General features: G+C 45.2%; 1 protein-coding gene and 1 pseudogene across 2 annotated transcripts in view; one reads left to right on the top strand and one right to left on the bottom strand.

Moving 5' to 3' along the window:
- Nucleotides 1–23,240, bottom strand: part of SNX29 (sorting nexin 29) — a 576,513-nt gene that overhangs the window by 515,810 nt on the left and 37,463 nt on the right. For both annotated transcript variants that reach the window (XM_065924349.1, XM_065924350.1), the window contains exon 4: nucleotides 14,242–14,366. In XM_065924349.1, coding sequence (XP_065780421.1) covers nucleotides 14,242–14,366 — 125 coding nt within the window. The remainder of the gene's footprint in view (nucleotides 1–14,241; nucleotides 14,367–23,240) is intronic.
- On the top strand, nucleotides 1,149–3,314 carry LOC136159042 (large ribosomal subunit protein eL43-like; annotated as a pseudogene).

Genomic DNA, 23,240 nt, shown 5'->3' with positions numbered 1-23,240 from the left:
ACAGAAATCACACGAGCTAGCCCACTGAAGGAATTTCACATAAGACATCTGTTACAGAGACCGCGGAAGCCAAAAAGCAAATAGGAGATACCAAGGGAACCCAGAGATAACTGATGTCAGACAACCAAACCATTTCAGACTTCCTGGGTGGTCCAGTGGTTAAGAATTCCATGCTTCCAATGTGGGGGTGGGGGGGGGGGGCACAGCCAGTGCAGGGGGACACGGGTTCGATCCCTGGTCAGGGAAGATCCTGCATGCCATCTGTCATGGCAAAAAAAAAAAAAAAAGGACCCAACCCTAGAGCCAGAGGAACAAAAGGTAGTACCAGGGGATGCAACCGTGGCTGTGGGTACCAGCTGGACTGTGGCAGAGGGACTGAGGGGTAAAGTGGGGGAACAAGGCAGGGGGCACCTCCATGGACCACAGGAAGCAGTCACTGCTAGAGATGCACCCCCACCCCAATCAGCTATTTCCCTGTCTTCTCACCTGCCCACCGCATCACCACCTCCCACTGAAAGGATGGGCGAGGGGGCCTGGGAAAGAGAGCTTGCCGGGGAAGGGCAGGGAGTCAATAGAAGAGCAAAGACATGACTGACTGCTGCAGGATTGTGTGTGTGTCTGTGTCTGTGTGTGTCTGTGTCTGTGTGTGTATGTGTGTCTGTGTCTGTGTGTGTATCTGTGTGTGTCTGTGTGTGTGTGTGTGTGTGTGTGTGTAGGCAAGAAAATTTATTTTTAAATTTTAATTGGAGGCTCATTACTTTACAATATTGTGGTGGTTTTTGCCGTATATTGAACTTGTTGACCCGCCTGGGGTTCCTCCTCTCAGTAACAGGATGGCTAACCCCCTCCCTTCCTTTGGGCTCTGTTCTAATGTCCCCATCTGACTACTCCATAGAGAAGGAAAACCTCCACCATGGCAGACTGCTGGCGGCTCATCTAACTCTGTCCTCGCCTCCACCTGAACCCACAGACGACTACACGTCCCAGGCTGCTCGACGGGGGCCACGTGCCTCACGGGTGCCACACCTCCCTGGCGCCCTCCGCCGGCCCAACTCGCTCATCTCTGGGGGCAGTCTGGCCCTGGGAGCAGCTGGCATCTGGGTTCCCAGCTCTAACACCTCAGCCCGGCACAGCTGGCCCTCGTCCCCATGACACGAGGGTCTACGCGGCACCTGCTTCATGCTCCCGGTGGGAACCTCCTCCAGCGCTTCCCAAACCTGTGCTGTGTTTGCTCCTAGGGGTGCACTCCATCCGCCATGCGAGAGCCACTTTCATGCTGACAGGGTGAAGGACCCACGGAACCAACAGGCTGGATAATAACTCCAAACTGACAACCCTGAGCCCAGGTTTGAGCCTTTTGGGAAAAAAAAATTTTTTTATTTATTTGGCAGCATCAGGTCTTGGTTGTGGTATGCTGCTGCTGCTCCTGCTAAGTCGCTTCAGTTGTGTCTGACTCTGTGCGACCCCATAGACGGCAGCCCACCAGGCTCCTCTGTCCACAGGATTCTCTACGCAAGAACCCTGGAGTGGATTGCCATTTCCTTCTCCGTGGTTGTGGCATGTGGGATCTTAATTCCCCAACCAGGGATCGAACCCACATCCCCTACGTTGGAAGGCAGATTCCCGGCCGCTGGACTACCAGGGAAGTCTCCGGGTCTGAGACTTAACATACAGGACATCAAGATTAAACACCTCTGAAACAGCCAGAGGTCCCCTCCGGCCAAGAGACACCAGTCTGGCTACAGCGGATCCTAATATGTGCATGCTAAGTTGATCAGTCGTGTCCATCTCTTTGTGACCCCATCGTCTGTAGCCTGCCAGGCCCCTCTGTCCATGGGATTCTCCAGACAAGAATATTGGAGTGGGTAGCCATTCCCTTCTCCAGGGGATCTTTCCGACCCAGGAAAGAAACCCGTGTCTCTTATGACTCTTGCATTGGCAGGCGGGTTCTTTACCACTAGCATCACCTGGGAAGCCCCAGATCCTAATATCCTGGGACGATATCTTGTTCCCCTCTCTAAGTGGCCACTGGCCCAAGCCCTCATCCACCCTGGTGGTCAAGGACCCTCCCCAGAACCCTCCGGACATTGCCCGAATCTAGTGTCTCACTGGCTAACAGCTCACCCCTGGGGACAGCACGTTGGCTCCCTCCCTAAGGCCAGCATGTCCCCACCAGATGCTGAACATTTTTATTGCCAATGGACATCTTCTCTGCCCCTTCGGCAAACATCCTCCCAATGTCTCTTTCACCAGACCTAGCTAATTTGCAAGTTTGCGAATTCAACAGAGAAATACAAACAGGGAACTGAAAACATGACAGGGATGGAAGGGTGGGGAGGGTGGACTTCCCCTCATGATCAAAAGGATGGGCCCGGGGTTCTCCTTGCACAGGCGGCTTCCTCCACAAATAATTTTCTACAGAAATGAAATTGCTACCCAAGGTGACGTGGTGAAGCAAAATATAAACTCAGATTTGATTTAAATGCAGTCAACCATTTTCAAAAATCCCCACCAAGGATCACGGGAGTTGGTTTCTCTAATTTTAGAGTTCGGGGTATATTAATACCATCTGCTTTCAACTGTGAAGATGTACAGACAGAAGGGGGCGGAGTTTGGCACCCCAGGAGAATAAGCAGCAAGACCTGAAGTCCGGGTCCTCCAGTCATTATTCTGAATGCAGTCTTTTGATGGCCAGGTCCTTCTAGTACGCTGGAGCTGCAACGTGAGCAAGAATGGGACCCAGCCCCTGACCGCCGAGAGAGGGAGACAAGAAAACAGGTGGCATCACACTGAGGTTTGCCAAGAGGAGGACTCAGGGCGGGGCGGGTGGCAGGAACCAATAGGAGGCGCACTGTCAGGCTGAACTGGTGGGGAGCTCATGAATGACTTTGAGAGATATCTGAAACTTCAAGAGAGAAGAGATCAAAACCACCATGAGATCTCACCTGGCACCTGGCAGAACGGTTATCATCAGAAAGAACACAAATAGCTCTTGGGCTCAGACCTAAGTGGTGGCAACCTGGCGAAATGCACCAAGGAGGTCAGAATCATGGGCAAATATGGGACCCGTTATGGTGCCTCCCTCAGGAAAATGGTGAAGAAAATGAAACCGCCAGCGTGCCAAGCACACCTGCTCCTTCTGTGGCAAAACCAAGATGAAGGGACGAGCTGTGGGCATTTGGCACTGCAGTTCCTGCGTGAGAACAGCAGCTGGTGGTGCCTGGACCTTCACCACCACCTCTGCCTCACACTCAAGGCTGCCATCAGAAAAAAGACTGAGGGAATTAAGGACCAGGAGAAGCACCACCATTTAATAATGTGGCTAGCTTCCAGGTGGCGCTAGTGGTAAAGAAGCTGGCTACCAATACAGCAGACGCAAAAGACGGTGGGTTCGATCCTTGGGTCAGGAAGATCCCCTGAAGAAGGAAATGGCAACCCACTCCAATATTCTTCCCAGGAGAATGCCATGGACAGAGGAGCCTAGTGGGCTACAGCCCATGGGGGTCGCAAAGAGTCAGATACAACTGAGCAACAAATACTTTCACTTTTAGCCTATAATAAATGGGTTAATTTATGTAACAAGATTTTAAAACACACACACAAGTAACAATGTTGATGAAGATGAGGAGAAACTGGAACTCTTATGTATTACGGAGAAATCAGGACTCTTGTACATTGCTGGTGGGAATTTTAAAAGAAGCATCCAGTATGGAAAACAGTATGGAAAACAGTATGGTGGCTCTTCAAAAAAGTACACACAAAATTACCGTATGATCCAGCCATTCTGCTCCTGAGTGTGTACCCAAAAGAATTGAAAGCAGGAACTTGAACAATTATTTGTACACCTATGTTCGTGGCTGTGCTTTTCACAATAGCCAATAAGCAGAAGTAACCCATCGATAGATGAGTGGGTAAACAAAGTGTGGTCTATCCATGCAATGGATTATTACCTAACCTTAAAAAAGAAGGAAATTCTGACACACGCTACAAATGCATGAACCTTGACATTATGCTAAGTGAAATAAGCCAAATACAAAAGGACAAATACTACATGACTTTACTTATATGAAGGACCTAAAGTAATCAAATTTATAGAGACATAGATTGGTGGTTGCCAGGGGCTAGTGGGAGGGTAAATGGAGAGTTGTTATTTAATGGGGGTGGCGTTTCAATTTGGGAAGATGAAAAGGTTCTAAAGATGGATGGTGGTGATGACTGTATAACGTGAATGCACTCAATGCCTTTTAACTGTACACTTAAAAACGGTTAAGTTTTAATGGTGTGGATACTTCTTTGATCTTTTCAAGGAGATCAAACCAGTCAATCCTAAAGGAAATCAATCCTGATAATTCATTGGAAGGACTCATGATGAAGCTAAAGCTCCAATACTTTGGCCACCTGACGCGAAGAACTGACAGATTGAAAAAGACCCTGATGCTGGTAAAGATTGAAGGCAGGAGGAGAAGGGGACGACAGAGGATGAGATGGTTGGAGGGCATCACCAACTCAATGGACATGAGATTGAGTAAACTCCGGAAGATGGTGAAGGACAGGGAAGCCTGGCATGCTGCAGTCCATGGGGTCGCAAAGAGTCGGACACAACTGAACGACTGAACTCTGTGACAATTTTTAAAAGAGAGAGAGAGAAAACAGAAGTTTGAGTGGTCTCAGGGAAAGGAGAAGGAGGAGGCAGCTGGGAGGAAGTCCGGGGGCTGGCCAGGGGACCTGGGTGAAGGGCAGAGCCATGCACTGCTCAGGGAACACAGGAGCAAACATGGGGTGAGGGTAGGGATGACGACTCTCCATGACGGCATGGAGACTTTGACAGGCCCTTGGTACATTCAAATGAAGACACTCAAGAGAAAGACCAGGAGCTGACCTGTGGGAGACATAACCTAATCAACACACAGACAGCAATTTTCACCAATAAATTCAGAGAGTATGTGTAGAAACAAGAGTCAGCAACAGAACCCAAGGATACCTACATGCTAAGTCGCTTCAGTCATGTTGGACTCTTTGCGATCTCATGGACTGCAGCCCACCAGGCTCCTCTGTCCATGGGATTCTCCAGGCAAGAATACTGGAATAGCTTGCCATGTCCTCCTCCAGGGGATCTTCCCGACCCAGGGATCGAACCCGAGTCTCTCATGTCTCCTGCACTGGCAGGCAGATTCTGGGAAGCCCAATCCAAGGATAAGTAACATTTAATGTCTGAGGGTATAGAAGTGATACGCCAGGAAGGGTTGCAGAGAAGTAAAAAGTGTGCCAAGAGGCTGTGCCATGGCATTATGGAAGAGAGAAGGCCAAGCGTCAAGGTCAGAGGCGACAAAGGCTGCTGAGCAGATGAGGGAAAGTACATTCACAAGTACATTCTCAGGGAAAGTACATTCTCAGGGAAAGGAGGAGGAGGAGGCAGCTGGGAGGAAGTCCGGGGGCTGGCCAGGGGACCTGGGTGAAGGGCAGAGCCATGCACTGCTCAGGGAGCACAGGAGCAAACATGGGGTGAGGGTAGGGATGACATTTAAAGTACATTTAAAGTACATTTACAAGACGGGCATCTCGATCATAAACGTGCCTCTGGTATGGTCAGAATCAGGCCTATCACCTTGTAACAGACTGCCAACACATAACCTGATGGTGATCTACAAGAACATCAAATTCCAAGGTAATGCCATTGAAATGCCACTTTTATAATTGAATGGGTCCCCTCAAAATGCATCTGTTGAAATTCTAACCCCCAAAGATGATGAAATTACGATATGGGGCATTGAGTGGACTCTTGGGTGATGAGGGTGGAGCCCTCATGAGTGGGATTAGTGCCCTGATAAAAGAGGCTCCGTACACCACCTGAGAACACAGTAAGAAGGCACAGCCTGTGAACTAGTAAAAGGAAGTAACTCTAGGAAGTAACTCTAGATCTTGGCTCAAGGTACCTCAGGAATCATGAGACACAGCATTACGCACACTGAACAATGCCCTTCCTTCCAACCAAAGGATATTTATTGAACATAATTTTATTGAAGAACTCATATACTTCTAGACACCATGCTAGGAGCTGGAAAGTCAGGAGGAAGTGAAACAGACATGGTGCCTGGCGCTCCCAGCACTCACCATCTAGTGGGGTAAATGGACAACAGATCTCTGAACACAATGGGTGTGACAATGGGTTTCGGTGGCATCCTCTGACCTTTGTTCTCTAAGACAGGACTTGGCACAGTTTTCTGTAAAGGACCCACTAGTATCTACCTAAGACTTTATGGGCCACATGGCCTCAGTCACAACTTTTGCCTAAAAGCAGCCACAGACAGTAAACAGATGATTGTTTGTGGTTGTGTTCCAATAAAACTTCATTTAGAAAAACAGGTGGTGGGATGTGGTTTGATGACCTCTACGCTGAGTGATCCTAACTTACTCAATACTTACTGCTTAATTTATTCACAAGTTCAAACTGGGGTGATCGTGGTATTTCAGAGAGTCCCCTTTCTGGAAACAATACGCCATTAAGAATAAAATTAGGAGCTTCAGGGACTTCTCTGGTGGTCCAGTGGCTAGGACTCCAGGTTCGCAATGCGACGGGCCCAGATTCCATCCCTGGTGGGGGAACTAGATCCCACATTCTACAACTAAGACCAAGAGCAGCCAGGAGCTTCAGAATCACAATCATGTAGGCCTGAATAGAAATTCCAGCTCTGCCACTTTTTGGCTCTGGTACATTAGTGAAATTATTTCATTTCTTTGAGCTTCATTTTTTTCCATCTGTAAAATGGGGATGATATTATTCACTCTGCACAATCATTTCAACAATAAAATGGAAAAATGAGCACAAACAGTCTGACAAACCCCCTAGGTCACAGAGATGCTCAACATGAGTCACGAGCAAACACTAAGAAAGCCAGGCCTGTGGTTCAAAGCAAGGAGCAGAAAACGTCCAGGTGTCGTTTCTGGGATGAATGTGTTTGAATATGCTAATCACATCATTCCTCCCATTTCTGGCACGCAGGCTCTAACTTAAGTTGTCTTGCTTTTCTCTCTCATTTAAGTTAGGATGATTTTGGATATGACTAAAAAGAAATACAATTTAAAGTGCCTTAAAATATTAGGGAATTAATTATCTCACATAACACTAAGTCCAGGGTTGGTTGATTCAGTAGCTCAGTGACATTATCAGGGGCCAGGTATTTTCCATTGTTCTGAGCACCCATCCTGAGTGTACTGACTTTCGTCTTCAGACTTGTTCCATCCTCATGGTCATAAGATCACTGCCACAGCTCCAAACATCACACAAGTCTTACACAACAACCCACGGCCATAAGATAAGCCTTTCTGTGTCTGCATTTAAATTGCAAGAGGCCTTCTCTGAAGCCTCTTGGCAAACCTCTCCTTCCTTCCCTTTGGTCAGCATTGCGTCTCATGCCTACTCCTAAGTCAACTACTACAACATGGAATTCATTATGGCTGGCCTGATTAATCCAGATTCAGTCCCCCTGCAGCCAGCCCCAGGGCTGAAGCTGGTGGCCGCCCAACATCAGAACAAAATCAGAGTTCTGTTAGCAAGAAAGAAGGGACTGCAAGGTGGGGAATTACCACTGTCTACTGTAATTATTCATGCTCACTTGTGTAACTGGAATGGAAAAGTTAAACAAACTGCAGGACCAGACTCGGAAAGCACAGGTTCCTATCTCATCACCAGCAAATCAACTGTCTGAGCAAATAAACCCAGTCACTTGTCAAAGTCAGAGGAAATGATTCTACCAGGCACGGCAGGCTCTTATTTCTGGGGTCTGAATTCTAAAGGAGACACACCAAGTGACCTTATTCCAAGCTTCTCTGGGCCCTGTGTAACCCAACTAACTGGAGAGAGTCTATTCAAAGGGATCACAGTTTGGGATGTCCTGCACAACACAGCTGAGCTGGCAGTGTACTTGCTAGAATAATGTTCACCTTACTAACATTTCATAGGGGATGAAATGGGGGAAAACTCCCCAAGTCATAAACAAAGAGAAACCTGAATGCTAAGCTAAAATCAAAAACAAACAAAATACACACCAGACAGAATGGCTATTATCAAAAAAAAATCTACAAACAATAAACTCTGGAGGGGGTGTGGAGGAAAGCAACCCCTCCTACACTGTTGGTGGGAATGTAAACTGGTTACAGCCACTATGGAGAACAGTAGAGAGCTTCCTTAAAAAACTAAAAACAGAACTACCATATGACCCAGTAATCCCACTACTGGGCACACACTGGGAGAAAACCATAATTCAAAAAGATATATGCGGCCCAATGTTCACTGCAGCATGGTTTACAACAGCCAGGTCATGGAAGCAACCTAAACGTCCATCAACAGAGAAGCGGATAAAGATGATGTGGTACCTACAGACAAGGGACTGTTACTCAACCATAAAAAGAACGGAACGGTACCACCTGCAGAGACATGGACAGACCTAGAGACTGTCACACAGAGCGAAGTATGTCAGCAAGAGAAAAAGAAATAGCGTAAATCAACGCTTATATGTGGAATCTAGGGAAATGGTATAGATGAACTTATTTGCAAAGCAGATACAGAGACAGATGTAGAGAACAAATGTATGGATACCAAGGCAGGGAGATGGGTGGGATGAATTGGGAGACTGGGATTGACAAATATACACTACTATATATAGTGTATAAAATAGATAACTTATGAGAACCTACTGTGTAACACAGGCACTCTACTCAATTCTCTGTGGTGACCTAAAAGGGAAGGAAGTCTAAAAAAGACGGGTTATATGAATATGTGTAGCTGATTCACTCTGCTGTACAGAAGAACTAATACAACATTGTAAAGCAACTGCACTCCAATAAAAGTTAATTTAAAAAGCAAACAAGACAAAAACACCTAACAAACAGCAAACTAGGGAATGAGAGACATACAATACATAGGTAGGGATTAAAATCATCACGAAACTGAAGGAAAACTGCCTGCAAACTCCGTTTCCCAGACTACAGTTGATCCCAGAAAATCCTGGTACCCGATTGGTATAAAAGTAATTGAATACGGTCACGCACAGAGAAGGTCCATTGGGCCACAGGAAAAGGCACACAACGGAAGCACCATTCAAGGACATACCGTCAGCTATGGAAGATTCGCTTGAACCAGACCAACTTCCCCAGAAAAACAACAGCAACTGGAAAAGCCAGAGTTGTCTAAAAAAAAAAAAAACTAAAGTCCTGGGAGCTCTGCAAAGACAGGAAAGACACGAGGAACTCAGATACCAAAGAGAAGGGAAGTCTATAGACATGAGTCCTAACTACATGGAGAGCCAGGTTTTGCTCTGAGGTTTTTTCCAACTACAGAGCTTCTCTGGTGAGAAGTTTAGAGGAGCTTTCAGAATTCCCAGAGTCTTAAAAAACAAAAGAAAAAAGAAGAAGAAGGAAATAAAACAGAGTTGAGGACCTGCAGAGGCAGAAGGGCACTAGTAAACACGTCAACTCTGTCTCCCCAGAATTCAAGCCCACGTGGAGCCCCAGAATGTGACTATTTGAGGGAAGGCTCTAGGCAGATGTCTCTAGTTGAGAGGAGGTCATACCAGAGCCGGGGAGGGGGAGGCCGCCTAGTCTGATACAACTGGTGTCCTCCTAAGGAGAGGAGGGGACACAGAGGGACAAGGACACAGAGAAAGAAGGCCACGTGAAGACAGAGGCCGAGACAGCAGCGGCAAAGCTACAGGACGAGGGATGGCAGGGACTGCTGACCAACACCGCATGCCAGGAACACACCCTCCCTCAGAGCCTTGCAGAAGGAACCAACCCTGCTGACACCTAGATTTTGGACTCCTGGCCTCCAGACTGTGAGAAGGGAAATTCTCTCTCTGTTGTTTTGAACCACCCACGGTGTGCAAATTTGCCATAGCAGCTCCAGGAAGCTGATATAAGCTGGAAACCCCAAAAAACTACACCCTGGAAATACATGGGCCATCACAAATACTAAAGCCCAGGTGTGAACCGACTTGATCCCTGACTGGACTAAATGGATCTCCCTCTGCCCTAACTGTCTGAGAAGCAACAGTAAATCCTCTCTGGAGAAAGAGAACACCATCCCAAACTTCAAAGTATCTCTACTCTTGTTCATACACAACATCTGGCATTCAGTCAAAAATAACCAGATACTGTGCAAAGACAAGAGCATATTCAAAAACAGAACAAAAACAGAAAATAATGGACTTTTGGCTACAGCCCGGGGAGAAGGTTAACAAATCCTTGCCCTGAAAGCAATGATAAAGCTGGACAAATCTGACACAAATAATGGTTCCAACACTCCAGAAACTGGCTTCAGTGGCCTACAACCTGGGAGCAGTTTACTCTTGAAAACCGTTGAGTTTCTGATAAGAGGAGGGGGAACAGTACTAGCAGCTCAACTATAAATGGCGGCCAACATGCCATCTCGAGGGTCAGGGGCCACAGGGAGGGGCGCAGACTGCAGGGGATGAAGCACTTCTGGCCCACGGACAGAGGGCAGGGGTGCTGGGCCCCCAGCAGAGTCAACTGTCAACGTGAGCCCAGAGGCGCAGGTCCCCAAGTTCAAGAAAACCTAAAAAAAAAAAAAAGAAAAGAAAAGAAAACCTACACACCCATATATCCACATAAGATCCATAATTTTTCAATGTTGAAATCTTAAAAACAAATTTTTAAACACACTCCACAAAGGATTTTCCTGGCAGTCCAGGGTAAGACTTCACCTTCCAAGGCAGGTGATGCGGGGTTCGAGCCCGGTCAGGGAGCCTAGATCCCACATGCCTCCGGAGCCAAGAAACCAAAACATACACAAAATAAGTAGTATTGTAACAAATCAATTAAAAAACACTCCCTGCGAGGGCACCGACTTCCAAATTCAGTCCTACATGCAAGCCTAACCCCCAACAACCAAACGCAGCAGGCATGCCCCTGGTAGACTCTCAGTATTATCCCACTATTGTGATTTCCAACAATGTCGTTTTGTTCGATCATTACGCTGAAGTTCAGTTTTTCTCTCTTCATTTAGTAACAGAGCTAATGCAACAGCCTTGTGGATTAATTCACCATTACTCATTCTCTCCTATCACTTTCAATACAGTTAACGGAGCTGGAGAGGTCCACAGAGGAGCAATAACGGGCATCAGGCCGGCTGCCCGAGGAGGCGGGGAGCAGGGAAGAGCCAGGAATTTTACATGGGTCTGACCTGGGCTGGAATCCTCAGCTCTGCCATTTACCAGCTGTAGGTGGGAACTTGGGCAACTTATTAACTAACTTGAGACTCTGTATCATTGTTTGAAACACAAGGACACCATCACCTAAACTGGAAAGTAACTGGCATGTTATCACCGTGTACCAGCTCAGGCAGATCAATATCAAGGCCTCAAGCCCCCACCACAACCCTACAAGGCAGATCCTGCTACGATCTTTATTTTACACAAAAGGAAATAGAAGCTCAGAGAGGAGATGTCCCAGAGATCTTGTGTGTGACAAGTTGCAGAGTGGGGCTTTCAACCCTGCTTCCCGATCACTAAGCTACGCAGCAGGCCTAGCCCTGCAGCCAGGAGGGACAAAGGAGCCGGACAAGGCTCATTTCTGTCTGATCCATCTCTTAGGATTTCATTTTCTCCATTCTGCCTAGCAAGGCCATTCCAATGGCTTTAAGAACAACCATAAAAAGCCACTGATCTGATCTTTCCCAACACTTAGCAGCTGAAAAAACACCTGCCCCCCCCCCCCCAAGAGGTTTTTAATCAAACATTCAATGGCAGGAAAGAGGTTTTAATCAGCCAAGGACCATCCTGCACCTGTGAATGGTTAATTAATGCTGCCGACAATGATGACACAAGCCCTTGGCAGCCACTCAAGGGCGAAGCTGGTCTGGTCTTTGCCTCACTTCTGACCAGCCAGGAGACTGTGCAGCACACACTCCTCAGCAGAAACAAAGCCAGAGGCCACTCACTCGCTCGTCAGCATCTTTAAGACACGAGGGTAGAAATCATGCTAAGATGCAGGGAAACGGTGAGAATGTGAAGGCTGGTGGTGCCTCGCAAATGTGTAGGTGCTTCTGTGATCATCAGGGCCAAGGAACAAAAAGACAAGAATTCTAGTCTGGATGGGAATAGAAAGAGCCATTCTTCGTGGTCAAAAGGTCAGAGCCTCAAGAGGGGGTGAAATGGAGAAGGAGGTTAGATGTGTAAAGGGTATTTAGGAGAAGGTAACTGGTTAAACATTTGGCGGGGGGTGCGCGTGTCTCTGAAATGAAGCAGGTGCTTCACATGAGGTTATCATGTGAAGCCTCCTGACAACCCTCCAGGGAGACAAGACACTCTGTCTTTACAAGTGAAAATAGAAGGCACGGAGGGGCATTTTCCCAGGGTCATGCCAGGCTTACCCTCGGAGTTTGACTCCAAAGCCATGGTTGCCTCTGCCATGCCCAGAACTGTCCAGAGCCTTGTGGTCCATTCCACACCAGTTTCTCCAAGGAAGCTCCCCACAGACAGGTAAGAAGGAAATAAAAAGAAAGAGGGGCCAGCAAGCCGGGGGGGACTCTCAGAAAAGCCATGTCCTCAAATAGCCATCATTCAGCCCTAGACCACCTCCACATAGAGCTCAGGGAAGCATCCTGGACATAAGATGCCACCGAGGGATTTCCCGGTGGTCCAGTGGCTAAGACTCTGCACTCCCAAGGCAGGGGGCCCAGGTTCAACCCCTGGTCAGGGAACTAGATCCCACATGTCCCAACTAAGAGTCTGCATGCCGCAACGAAGATCAAGGACGTCACGTGCCACAACTAAGATCTGGCTCGGACATTTTTTTTTAAGTGCCACTGAGACTACTGAGGCTGATGTTCAAGGTGGCCAAGGTAGCTAGCCGCAGGTTCTACGAGGACTGAGGCCCTTGATGCTGGCTCTTCTCTGAGCTGGCCCACTGTGACCCAGGAAGGCAGAAGAAAAACCAACAGTGATAGGAATCCTTCTCGCAGGCCCAAGAGGAACCACACTCATTTCTGAAAAAGAGCAACTGGCGAGATGAACAGGATCAAAGACGTGCTGGAGGACTGAGAGAAAGGGGAAGGGAGATATGCCCACATGGGTGAGAGGGAAAGGCAGTCGGCAGAGAATTTCCAGACGGCTCTACCAAACACGGCCGGGGCTGATTTCTCAATGTGAAAGGAGGTGGAGGAGCAGAGGTGACACGTTTTACTCAGCAGGGACACTGACATCACAGCAGCAAGATCCAGGAATTCAAGGTGGCACCCACAAACGGGGTCTTAAAGAACCTGCTCTTCAAAATCAGGGTTGTGGGGGGTTTTATACAACATGATACACTTCAAAGTTCAGATCCAGGGACGTCCCTGGTGGTCCAGTGGCAAGGACTCAGCGTTCCCAATGCAGGGGGGGTCCCGGGTTCAATCCCTAGTCAGGGAGCTGGATCCCACATGCCACAACTGAGACCCAGCACAGACAAATAAGTAAATATTAAAAACAATGAAGTTCAGATCCCGACAGAAACCAATATTGCAACTGTCCTTCAATTAAAAATAAATTAATTAAGAAAAAAGAAAAAAAAAGTTCAGATCCAAAGCAAACCATTGAACAAATGATGCCTGCACCACAGAGAGCACAGATGAAGATCCCGACCACTTGCAGCGCTGTCCTGTGAGCTGAGCGAGCTAATTTATATGGAAGACTAACAACATGCCAGGCTGACACTAAGTACCCATGGGCGCTAAGAGTTACCATTAGGAGCATCATTCCTGTCATTCAGAGACATAGGAGCACAGGACAAGGGAAATGCTGTGACAATTTTAAAATGGATGGTGGTAGAATTCTAAGCTCAGAGATCTGCCTGATTTCTGTCACTGTTACTGAAGACAGATTTAATTATGAAATGCTGTGCTATCCTTGTGCATCAAATCAGAACAGATTATTCACTTCTCAGCAATTGCTACACCACGCTGGCAAAATAAGCACCTCAGTGGCAGGCCCCCCCTGAGTCCCTTGAGACCACAACATGTGGCTCTGAGAATTCTGCACAAAGGGTGACTTCCTTTCAATTAACATGCCAGACAACACAGGTACTGACTGCCGGTGAGACATCCTTACCGTGGATTTCCGCATCGCCACGGGCCTCCCGCCCCCAGCAGTCCCGCACAATGACTGCCTTGCTTGTTACTAAAACAAAAATAAAAATTAAAAGGGCAGAGAGGAAGGGATATGCTCTAGGGATCACCCGGCCGAGCAGTACCTGTTTCGGTTTTGCTGGCAAAGCCTGCTGCCTGTTTGATCGCGGCCGCCGTGAGTGCTAACCCTCGACTCCTCTTCAAGCCGTGCTGCAGGACGGCTTCAAACTGGGCACACAGACAGGTTACCCTGCAAGAGAACCAGTGATTCATCAGTCCACCCCGGGAAGGCAGGGAAACAACCAGGGTGGCGGCCGCATCTCCCGGGGGAGCGAGTGAAGGAACACGCTAAACACCAGGATTTACAGGCAGGGAGCTGACATGTAGCTGACTCCCCACTAGCTCTCCCCATCTATGTTCCTTTCAGGTTAACTCGGGGCAGCCCCACGCCGTCCAGCCCCTGTTCATCAGACTGGTGAAAGCACGGTAACAATTCACAAGAGACAAGGGGAAATGGAATTGGTGCCAGCCAGCGGGGGTGGGGGGAGAAAAAACCAATTTAAAAACAAATCAATCCTGTGTAGGGAGGGGTTGGGTGTTAATTTGCATCTAATTCACAAGTTTCAACTCTAATTCATATCATGTCCTTTATGAAACAAGATTATCTTCTAAGAGAATGAATTCGCAGGTCTGCCAAATTGGAAACATTGTGTAATTTCATGGCCTGTTACATACCCTGAAGAAATAATGTGAATTCTGATTCTTGTTCTTTATTTTGTTGTTAAGAGATTACATTGTTGAAGGCAGATTTGGAGTTGATGGAATTTTCAATTAAGTTACAATTACTGTGCATTTAATTGAATTTATTTCTCAATAACCAAAGAAAGGGGAGATTGAGGACCATGTTCACAGAGATGAGGTCACCCTCACCACGATCGATTCCTAACAGTCCTCCCAGGGCTCCCAGGCCCTCAGCCCAACTGGATCTGTGGACCTCAGAAACGCTTCCGTTTGTCCACTCAGGCAACAAACATTAAGAAATCCTGAACTTGTCCCAGGCGCCAGGCGCTGTTCTAGGCTCTGAGGATATAAAGGTGGGAGTGAGACAGATGAGGTCTCTCTCTTTCCCTTAGCAGGGAGAGATTCACAAATAAGCCAAACAGATCCTATCAGTTGATGAGAACTTAGAAGGAAATAAAACAAGATGAGGTGGCAGATATAGCCAAGGCAAAAACAGGCTTAGATGGTGTGGCCTGAAGGGACGTAACCCTAGAGTAACGACCTAGACTTGACAAGAGGCAGCAGGCTGGGCAGAGGGGTGCCGTGCAAAGACCCTGAGGCCACCACCAGCTGGCTCATCCCTGCCCAACTGCAGTCATTCCCTGCCCCACCCACTCCCACACCTGTAGTAATTATACTCCAAGTGTTTATCACTGTGGGTGGTAAACATTTTTGCATCCATGATTTCATTAGCTCCTCCCATGATGATATGATTGGGGCAGGTATCATTACCTGCATTTTACATGTCAGGAAACTGAGGCTTAGAGATACTTAAGAGCACATATTAAGTATGTAACTAACAGCAATATCCGTACTCCAGACCTACCCACTCCCACACTATCCAAGGTAGTTCCCACTACACTCCATACCATGACAAACAGGCTTTATTCTAAGACAAAAGTCCACTTTCTCCCATATGCCCCCTTTACTCAAGTGTTCTGTCTATACCAGGAACCCCTAACACAGTATCAGCAAACACACAGCACATGTATACTGACTCTCTAGTCTGTGCCCGTGGCAGACATCACTAATCCATCCCAGCATTCCAGGCTACTACTGCCAAGGATCAAAGTGAGCCCTCCAAAGGAAGGAGTCCCTTCTTGCATCCCAAACCTAACACGTGTCCTCACCTACACTATTTGGCTGCCAACTCCTACCGGTCCTCCTGGGTCCCCTGCACCCAGTTCACTCAGGGCCTGGTACACAGCGTGTGCTCTGTATGTGCTTTTTCTGTGGGGATGTAAAAGGGTGATGAACCTTGGTCCCAGAGACTCCCCCACATTGAAACAACCCTTTTCGTTGGGCAGATGTCACTCAAACATCAGATGTGCACGTGCTAGTCTCTCTGTATATCCACAGGGGCACACTCCTGAGGGCTCCCTGTAAAGCTAGGACACCCGCCAAAACTAAATCCCACAGAAACCAAAACAAAGGCATGATAAAATGGAGTCTGACCAAGGGCCCTGTCTCAGGGCGGTGGGGTGAGGAGGTGGAGAGAAAACCGTGGTCTGTGTCTAGAGGTCTCCATATTAAACCACAGCCAATATCTTTAAACGAATCATCTGCAAATACAATGATTAACTCAACAATCCTAGTCAGGTTGTTTGGCTCCAATGCACAACTCGAAAACTGCCCCGCCAACTCTATAACAACATCTGGCCTCTAAGGGGAATGGAATGCAGGGGAACAGCACTAACTCAGCTCCTGAGGTTTGGGTTACGTCAGCAGTACTACCTTCCAGATGCACCTAGGTCACAATCAACCCAACACAGCAGAAAACCAAGGTGGGCGTTAGTCCTATAATTAGTTTATTACACAATGTCTGCCTTACTGAAGGCCATTCTATTTCTCACCCTCCCCATCTGACCTGAGCTTATATCTACAGGTCATTCAAGACTTAGCTCAAGGATCCCCTCCTCCAGGAAGCCTTCCTGAGTGCCTCCTCATGCTGCAGCACTTGGTCAATCTGTGAACAATCTTCTCTCCACCGCTGTCTCCTCTGGCTAACTAGAGTTCCCTGACAGCCAGGATCACGCCTCAATCGTCTTAGTTGCTACAGCACCCGGCAGGATGCCTGGCTTCTGTGATATATGTAACCAGAATTGTCCCTCCCCTCGAAGAACTCAGAACATGGACTTGATGTCTACTTAGGTAAGAGGGGCATCTCTGGAGATCTTGTATAAGTTGGAATCCAGGTCAGTTAAGACTAGGGAACCAAAGAGAAGACCTTTGTCCAACCACAGTAACCTACACCCTTCATCTTGTGGTGGGCGTGCTATGGGTACTGACTTATAATCATGTCACCTGAAGGTGTTCCATTTCTTCTCATCTGACTCAGGGCAAGATGACACTTCCTGCAGAATGAACAGGGCGCCTGCTTTCATGGAGCTCACTGGTTTCTCAGCCCAATCTCTCCTATTTTCCAGAATGCTTTCCACTGAGTGCTCTCTGAGACCCATGTTGGGGGCAGGGGGAAGGACCGGCTGCCTCCAAGGCATTTTCTCACATCTATCTAAGTTAATGAATTGGCCATGTTTTTAATTAAACGGGGCACTTAACAGTGGATGTTTTAATTTTTTTTAAAAAGCACCAGCCAAGAAAATCACTTCAAGTTTTTATGTATACACCTATTTACCAGATGAGTGGATAAATAAAATGTGGTATATTCATACAGGCACGTATGTGTGCTAAATTGCTTCAGTCATGTCCGACTCTGTGTGATCCTATAGACTGCAGCCCACCAGGCTCCTCTGTCCATGGGATTCTCCAGGCAAGAATACTAGAGTGGGTTGCCACGTCCTCCTCCAGAGGATCTTTCAAACCCAGGGATAGAATCTGTGTCTCTTAAATCTCCTGCACTGGCAGGCAGGTTCTTCACCACTAGTGCCACCTGGGAAGCCCCTATATTGACACAACGGACTACTATTCAGCAACAAAAAGGAATAAAGTACTGACACATGCTACAATGACAAGCCTTGAAAACACTATGCTAAAGGAACGAAATCAGACCCAAAAGCCACACACTGTATGATTACATGAAATGTCAAGAAAAGGTAAATATATAGAAACTACAAGTGTTGGGTTGGCCAAAACTTCTTATGTGACAGTGAAAGTGACTCAGTCGCATCTGACTCTTTGCGACCCCATGGACTGCAGTCCATGGAATTCTCCAGGCCAGCATACTGGAGTGGGTAGCCTTTCCCTAACACCTTATGGAAAAACCCAAAAGAACTTTTTGGCCAACCCATTACACTAGTGCTCGCCTAAGGCTGGAATCGGGGATTAACTGTAAACTGGCATAAAGAAACTCTTTGGGGGAATGAAAATGTTCTGAAACTGAACTGGGGTGATGACTGCACAACTCTATAGATTTACTTTGAAAATTTCACCACATTGTACATGTACAAGGAGTAGATTTTTATGGTAAGTAAATTAGACTTCAATTAAGCTGCTTAAAAAAAATAATAATAAAACTTGCCCTCGGGGTGCTCAGTAAAAGCTTGATGAAGGAGTGAAGGAGTTAACGAGAGGAAAATGAAATAACCTTCTCCTGCTAAAACTGTCTCACACCACCACCACCCGCACAGCTGGACTTTGCACGAGCTTAACTGCTTTACTGCTAAAATTCTGCAGGCACTGGCTTTCCTGAGCTGCGTCCTGTATTTCAAGACTGCTTAACCTGTCACATTTAATAAGAATCCTGTACTTTTTTATGGCAACTATGAGACATTTATGGTGAATGTGAGACAGACAGGATCAGTAATAAAAGCTGCATTTTAAGAACCACATCAAATTAACCTGGTGACAGAGGGCATAACTTCAAACTAATCCTTTCACTGTGTTACAGCTTTATTGGAAGGTTTTGGTGAAGAGCAAGTACAATAGTGAAAATGAACTGGACTGTCCTCATGTGGAAAGCTCCGAAGTCACCTAGAACAGAGTCAATTGTACCCAAAAAAACCGGTCATTAACAGCATTAGCCACATCTCAGACTTAAGGCAGTGCAATCAACTAGCCTTGCTACAGCAAGGCCATCACATGACAGTCATTTGAAATGGGCCATGCCCTACATTTGCATGTTACAAATTTTCAGAAAAGTGCACATCCTTTCTGGCTGGATTTTACTAGCACCAATCAATCCTCAACTGTAATCTCAAAGTCAGATAAAGATTTAAGAATGAAAATATTCAAAACATTCTTTACAACTGTGGAAAGTTAAAAATACATAAAGATTTGACACTTGGGGAATTGGTTAAATGATAATACAACATATAATCGAATGCCATTTAGCCTTTTTTTTTTCTTTTTCCCATTTATTTTTATTAGTTGGAGGCTAATTACTTTACAATATTGTAGTGGTTTTTGCCATACATAGACATGAATCAGCCCATGGATTTACATGTGTTCCCCTTCCCGATTCCCCCTCCCGCCATTTAGCCTTTAAAATATTTATCAAAGAGTTTATAATGATAAGCCAACAGGTTTATAATATGAAATGAAACTTAAGCAGGGTATGAAACTGTATATTAAGTATGTTTTCAACTATGCTAAAAAACAAATTGAAGGGAATTATGTAAAAAATTAATAGCAACTTGGTAAAATTATTGGTGATGTCTTTCTTACCTCTATGTTTTTCTCACTTAGCTTCTTTTTTTGCATTTAAAAAGTATTCATGTCTCAAGAACCAGAAACATTGCTACCCTGAGCTACAAAGAATGAAGAAATATGGCATCAAAGTTATACTGAGAAAAAAAAATCACGCAACCATTATTTGCAGAGAATCTGAAATGGCACTTTTTTAAAAGCATAGATTATAAAGCTAAGCCAAAAAAAGGAGACCTACAAAAAGATATAAAAATGTTTTTAACCAGCAAATTTTAAATGTTGCAATAAAAGAAACAGTAACATTAAAAGTTGATTTTTTTAAGTCAATAAAATGGTGGAGGGGAACAACAATCACAACAGTAACAAAAGTAAAATAAATCATATTTTTAATAACAAAGATACATGTCCTATATGAATAAAACCATAATATTCTTAAAAGGTATAAAGATCAAAATAAGTAGAAACATTGCTTTCCTAAATGGGAAGACTTATTTAAATAAAAATGTTAATTCTTCCCAAATTAACATATACATTTAATACAATTCCAATACTAATCACAGGAAGAACTTGGTCCAGTGTGGTTCTGGGTACAGTGATAAACAAATTAATAGAGCAGTATAGAGAACGTCCTTGCCCCCAAAAACCCAAATAAATATGGAAACATTTTATATAAAGTACTTTAATTCAGATGGGCAGGAATGAGCTACTTAACAGCGGCACTGACACAAGTGGTTATAGGGCTGAAAGGAAATTAAGAATAAACTTTTGCCTCAAACAACCACAGAACTAAATTCCACATGCATAAAGACCAAGAAAATATATAAGTGTGTGTCAAGATCAAGAAAATATATAAGTGTAGAAAAATAACACTTTGGTCACCTGATGCAAAGAGCCGACTCATTGGAAAAGACTCTGCTGCTGGGGAAGACTGAAGGCAAAAGAAGAGGAAGGCAGAGGTTAGGTAGCATCACCAACTCAATCACCAACTCAATGGACATAAATTTGAGCAAAATCCTAGAAACAGTGAAGGACAGGGAAGCCTGGTGTGCTGCGGTCCATGGAGTCACAAAGAGTTGGACACAATTAGCAACTGAAAAACACCAACAAGAAAAATAAAACTGTAAAAACTTAGAGAAAAATACAGGAGAACTGCAGGACAGGATACTCTCAAAGCAGAATTTCAAAGGTTTATAGGATTAACCACAAAAAAAAGTTAAGTTTCAACATAGCAAAAGATAATGATAAATACGGTAAAGCAATAAATGATAGACTAGAGAAAATATTTACAGTGCACATAACTGGAAAAAAAATTAAAGGCCATAGTACATGAAGAGTTTCTACAGACGGACAAGACAAGCAACTCCAAAAATAAAAAAACTATTAAAGAAAGTGAACAAATAAACCATGAAAGGAGGAAATACAGTTGCCCAACAAACACAGAAAAGATATTCAATCTCACTAGTGAGAAAAAAGTGTTGCAATACTAGGATACCAACTTGGGACTATCAATTTAAAACCAGTCACAGATCTAGCAAAAGTACAAATAAGTGGGTCCTGTTGATAGGAATATGAATGTGAATTGCTACATCTCTCTACAAAGAGATCAGGCAACATAATTTTTTAAAAAGCCTATATACCCTCTGTCCCGGATGACTCAGCGGGTAAAGAATCTGCCTGCGATGCAGTCACAGAAGGTGCAGCTTCAATTCCTGGGTCGGGACGATACTCTGGAGAAGGAAATAGCAACCCACTCCAGTATCCTTGCCTGGGAATTCCCATGGACAGAGGAATCTGGCAGGCTACAGTCTGTGTGGTCGCCGAGTCGGACAGCAACAAAGCAAAGACCCTTTGACTCAGCAATCCCACTTCTAGGAATTTATCCTATAAATATAAAAGTGCTACTAATTACAAATGAGCAAAACCGTGAACAGACATTTCACCAAAGAGGGATACACATATTCAAGAACATGGAAATAAGTTCAACGTCATTCACCATTAGAGAAATGCACGTTAACAGTACAGTGAGATACGCCTACACACCTATAGGATGGCTAAAATAGAAAATCATGAGAATATTAAAAGATGACAAGAATGCAGAGGAACTGGATCACTCACATGTTGCTGGAGGGAATGGAAATGGTATAGTCAATATGGACAGTTGGCAATTTCTTATAAAACTAAACATGCAACTATCATACAACCCAGAAACTGCGTTCTGGAGTACTTATCTCAGAGAAACGAAAGCTTAGGTTCACAGCAATAACCTGTGCATAAATGTTTCCAGCGGTATTATCTGCAGTAGCCAAAAACTGAAAACAACCCAGATGTCCTCCAGTGAATAAACAGGCTGTGGTATATCCAGACCACAGAATACTACTTGGCAACAAAAAGGAGCACACACTATTGATAAGTGCAACAGTCTGGATGAATCTCAAGGAAATTACCCTGATTGGGAAGAAAAAAAAAAGCCAGTCCCAAAAGGTTACACACTGCATGTTTCTATTTATACAACATTCTTAGAATGACAAAATTATAGAACTGGAGAAGAGAGTGGTAGTGGCCAGGAGTTAGGGATGGGGAGGGAGGTGGGTATGGTTAAAAAAAAAAGAAAAGAAAAAAAAACAGGAGGAACCCTGTGGTGATTCAATTATTCTGTATCTTGACTGTGGTGGGGACACATCACTCTGCAGAGTGATAAAACTGCACAGAGCTCAATACACACACACACACACAAGTGAAATTAGCAAAATTTGAAATACCTACCATCCAAGAATTTTACAAGGTAAGACCTTTGGAGAAAACTGAGTAAAAGATAAAGATAAATGGGATCTTTCTATTTCTTACAACTGCCTGTGCCTCCATAATTATCTCACAACTAAAAGCCGAAATAAACAAATAGAAAAGCACGAGAAGGCAAAGACAGACATATACACAAACATCTCTATTGTGGCATTGTTAGAACAGCAAAAGCAGAAACAAAACTAGACACAACCTGAACGCCCATTAACAGGAAAACACTAATAAGTTACAGGACCGCCACACTACTAAATACTAGGTAGAAAATTTAAAAGAATGAGATGCCAAATCTAAACAACCTAAGCAGCACCTTTCTCCCCACATTTTAAGGTCTCGGAAATCCAGGTGTGCCTCACAGTCGACGGAACTACCCAGTGAAAACTGTCACTGACTGTTATCTTTATTATGAAGAAGCCATTGATGGCAGGCTGCACCATTATGTCACCCAGTGACCTGGAACAAGGGCCATAACACATGCCCAGGTTTTTGAAGTTTTTTTAATCACGTTACAGAGTAATAGAAATGGTAGGATTCTTATCTGAAGGAGGAGGAAGAGAAAGAGGAAGAGGAGTGGGTTTCAGTTATTTGCATCATCTACACTCATGTGAGAGGATGGAAGCATCCTCTCTCTGTGCTAGGTAAATGGAACGCAAGTAAACAGCAGACCAGAGATAAAGAGCCAAAAAGATCTCTGAGAAAGGTGGCATCCATCCAGAAGAAACTAAAACTGGTGTTAATTTTATCCCAGGAACTATACAAACATAAATCCCAGACGGATCAAAGGCTTAACTGTAAACAATAAAAACCTTACAGGAAAATGTAAAAGACCACACGCACACTCTAATGTTGAGGAAGATCAACATTTTACACTGAAAACCCAGAAACTGGCAGGATAGTATATGGACCAGGAAAGAGACATTTAATTGCATAAAAAGTTGTAAGG

The sequence above is a fragment of the Muntiacus reevesi genome, chromosome 2, assembly GCF_963930625.1.
Source record: "Muntiacus reevesi chromosome 2, mMunRee1.1, whole genome shotgun sequence".
NCBI classification, from domain to species: Eukaryota; Metazoa; Chordata; class Mammalia; order Artiodactyla; family Cervidae; genus Muntiacus; species Muntiacus reevesi.
The sequence above is the reverse complement of the archived record's forward strand: the minus strand, read 5'-3'. Positions and strand labels throughout refer to the sequence as shown.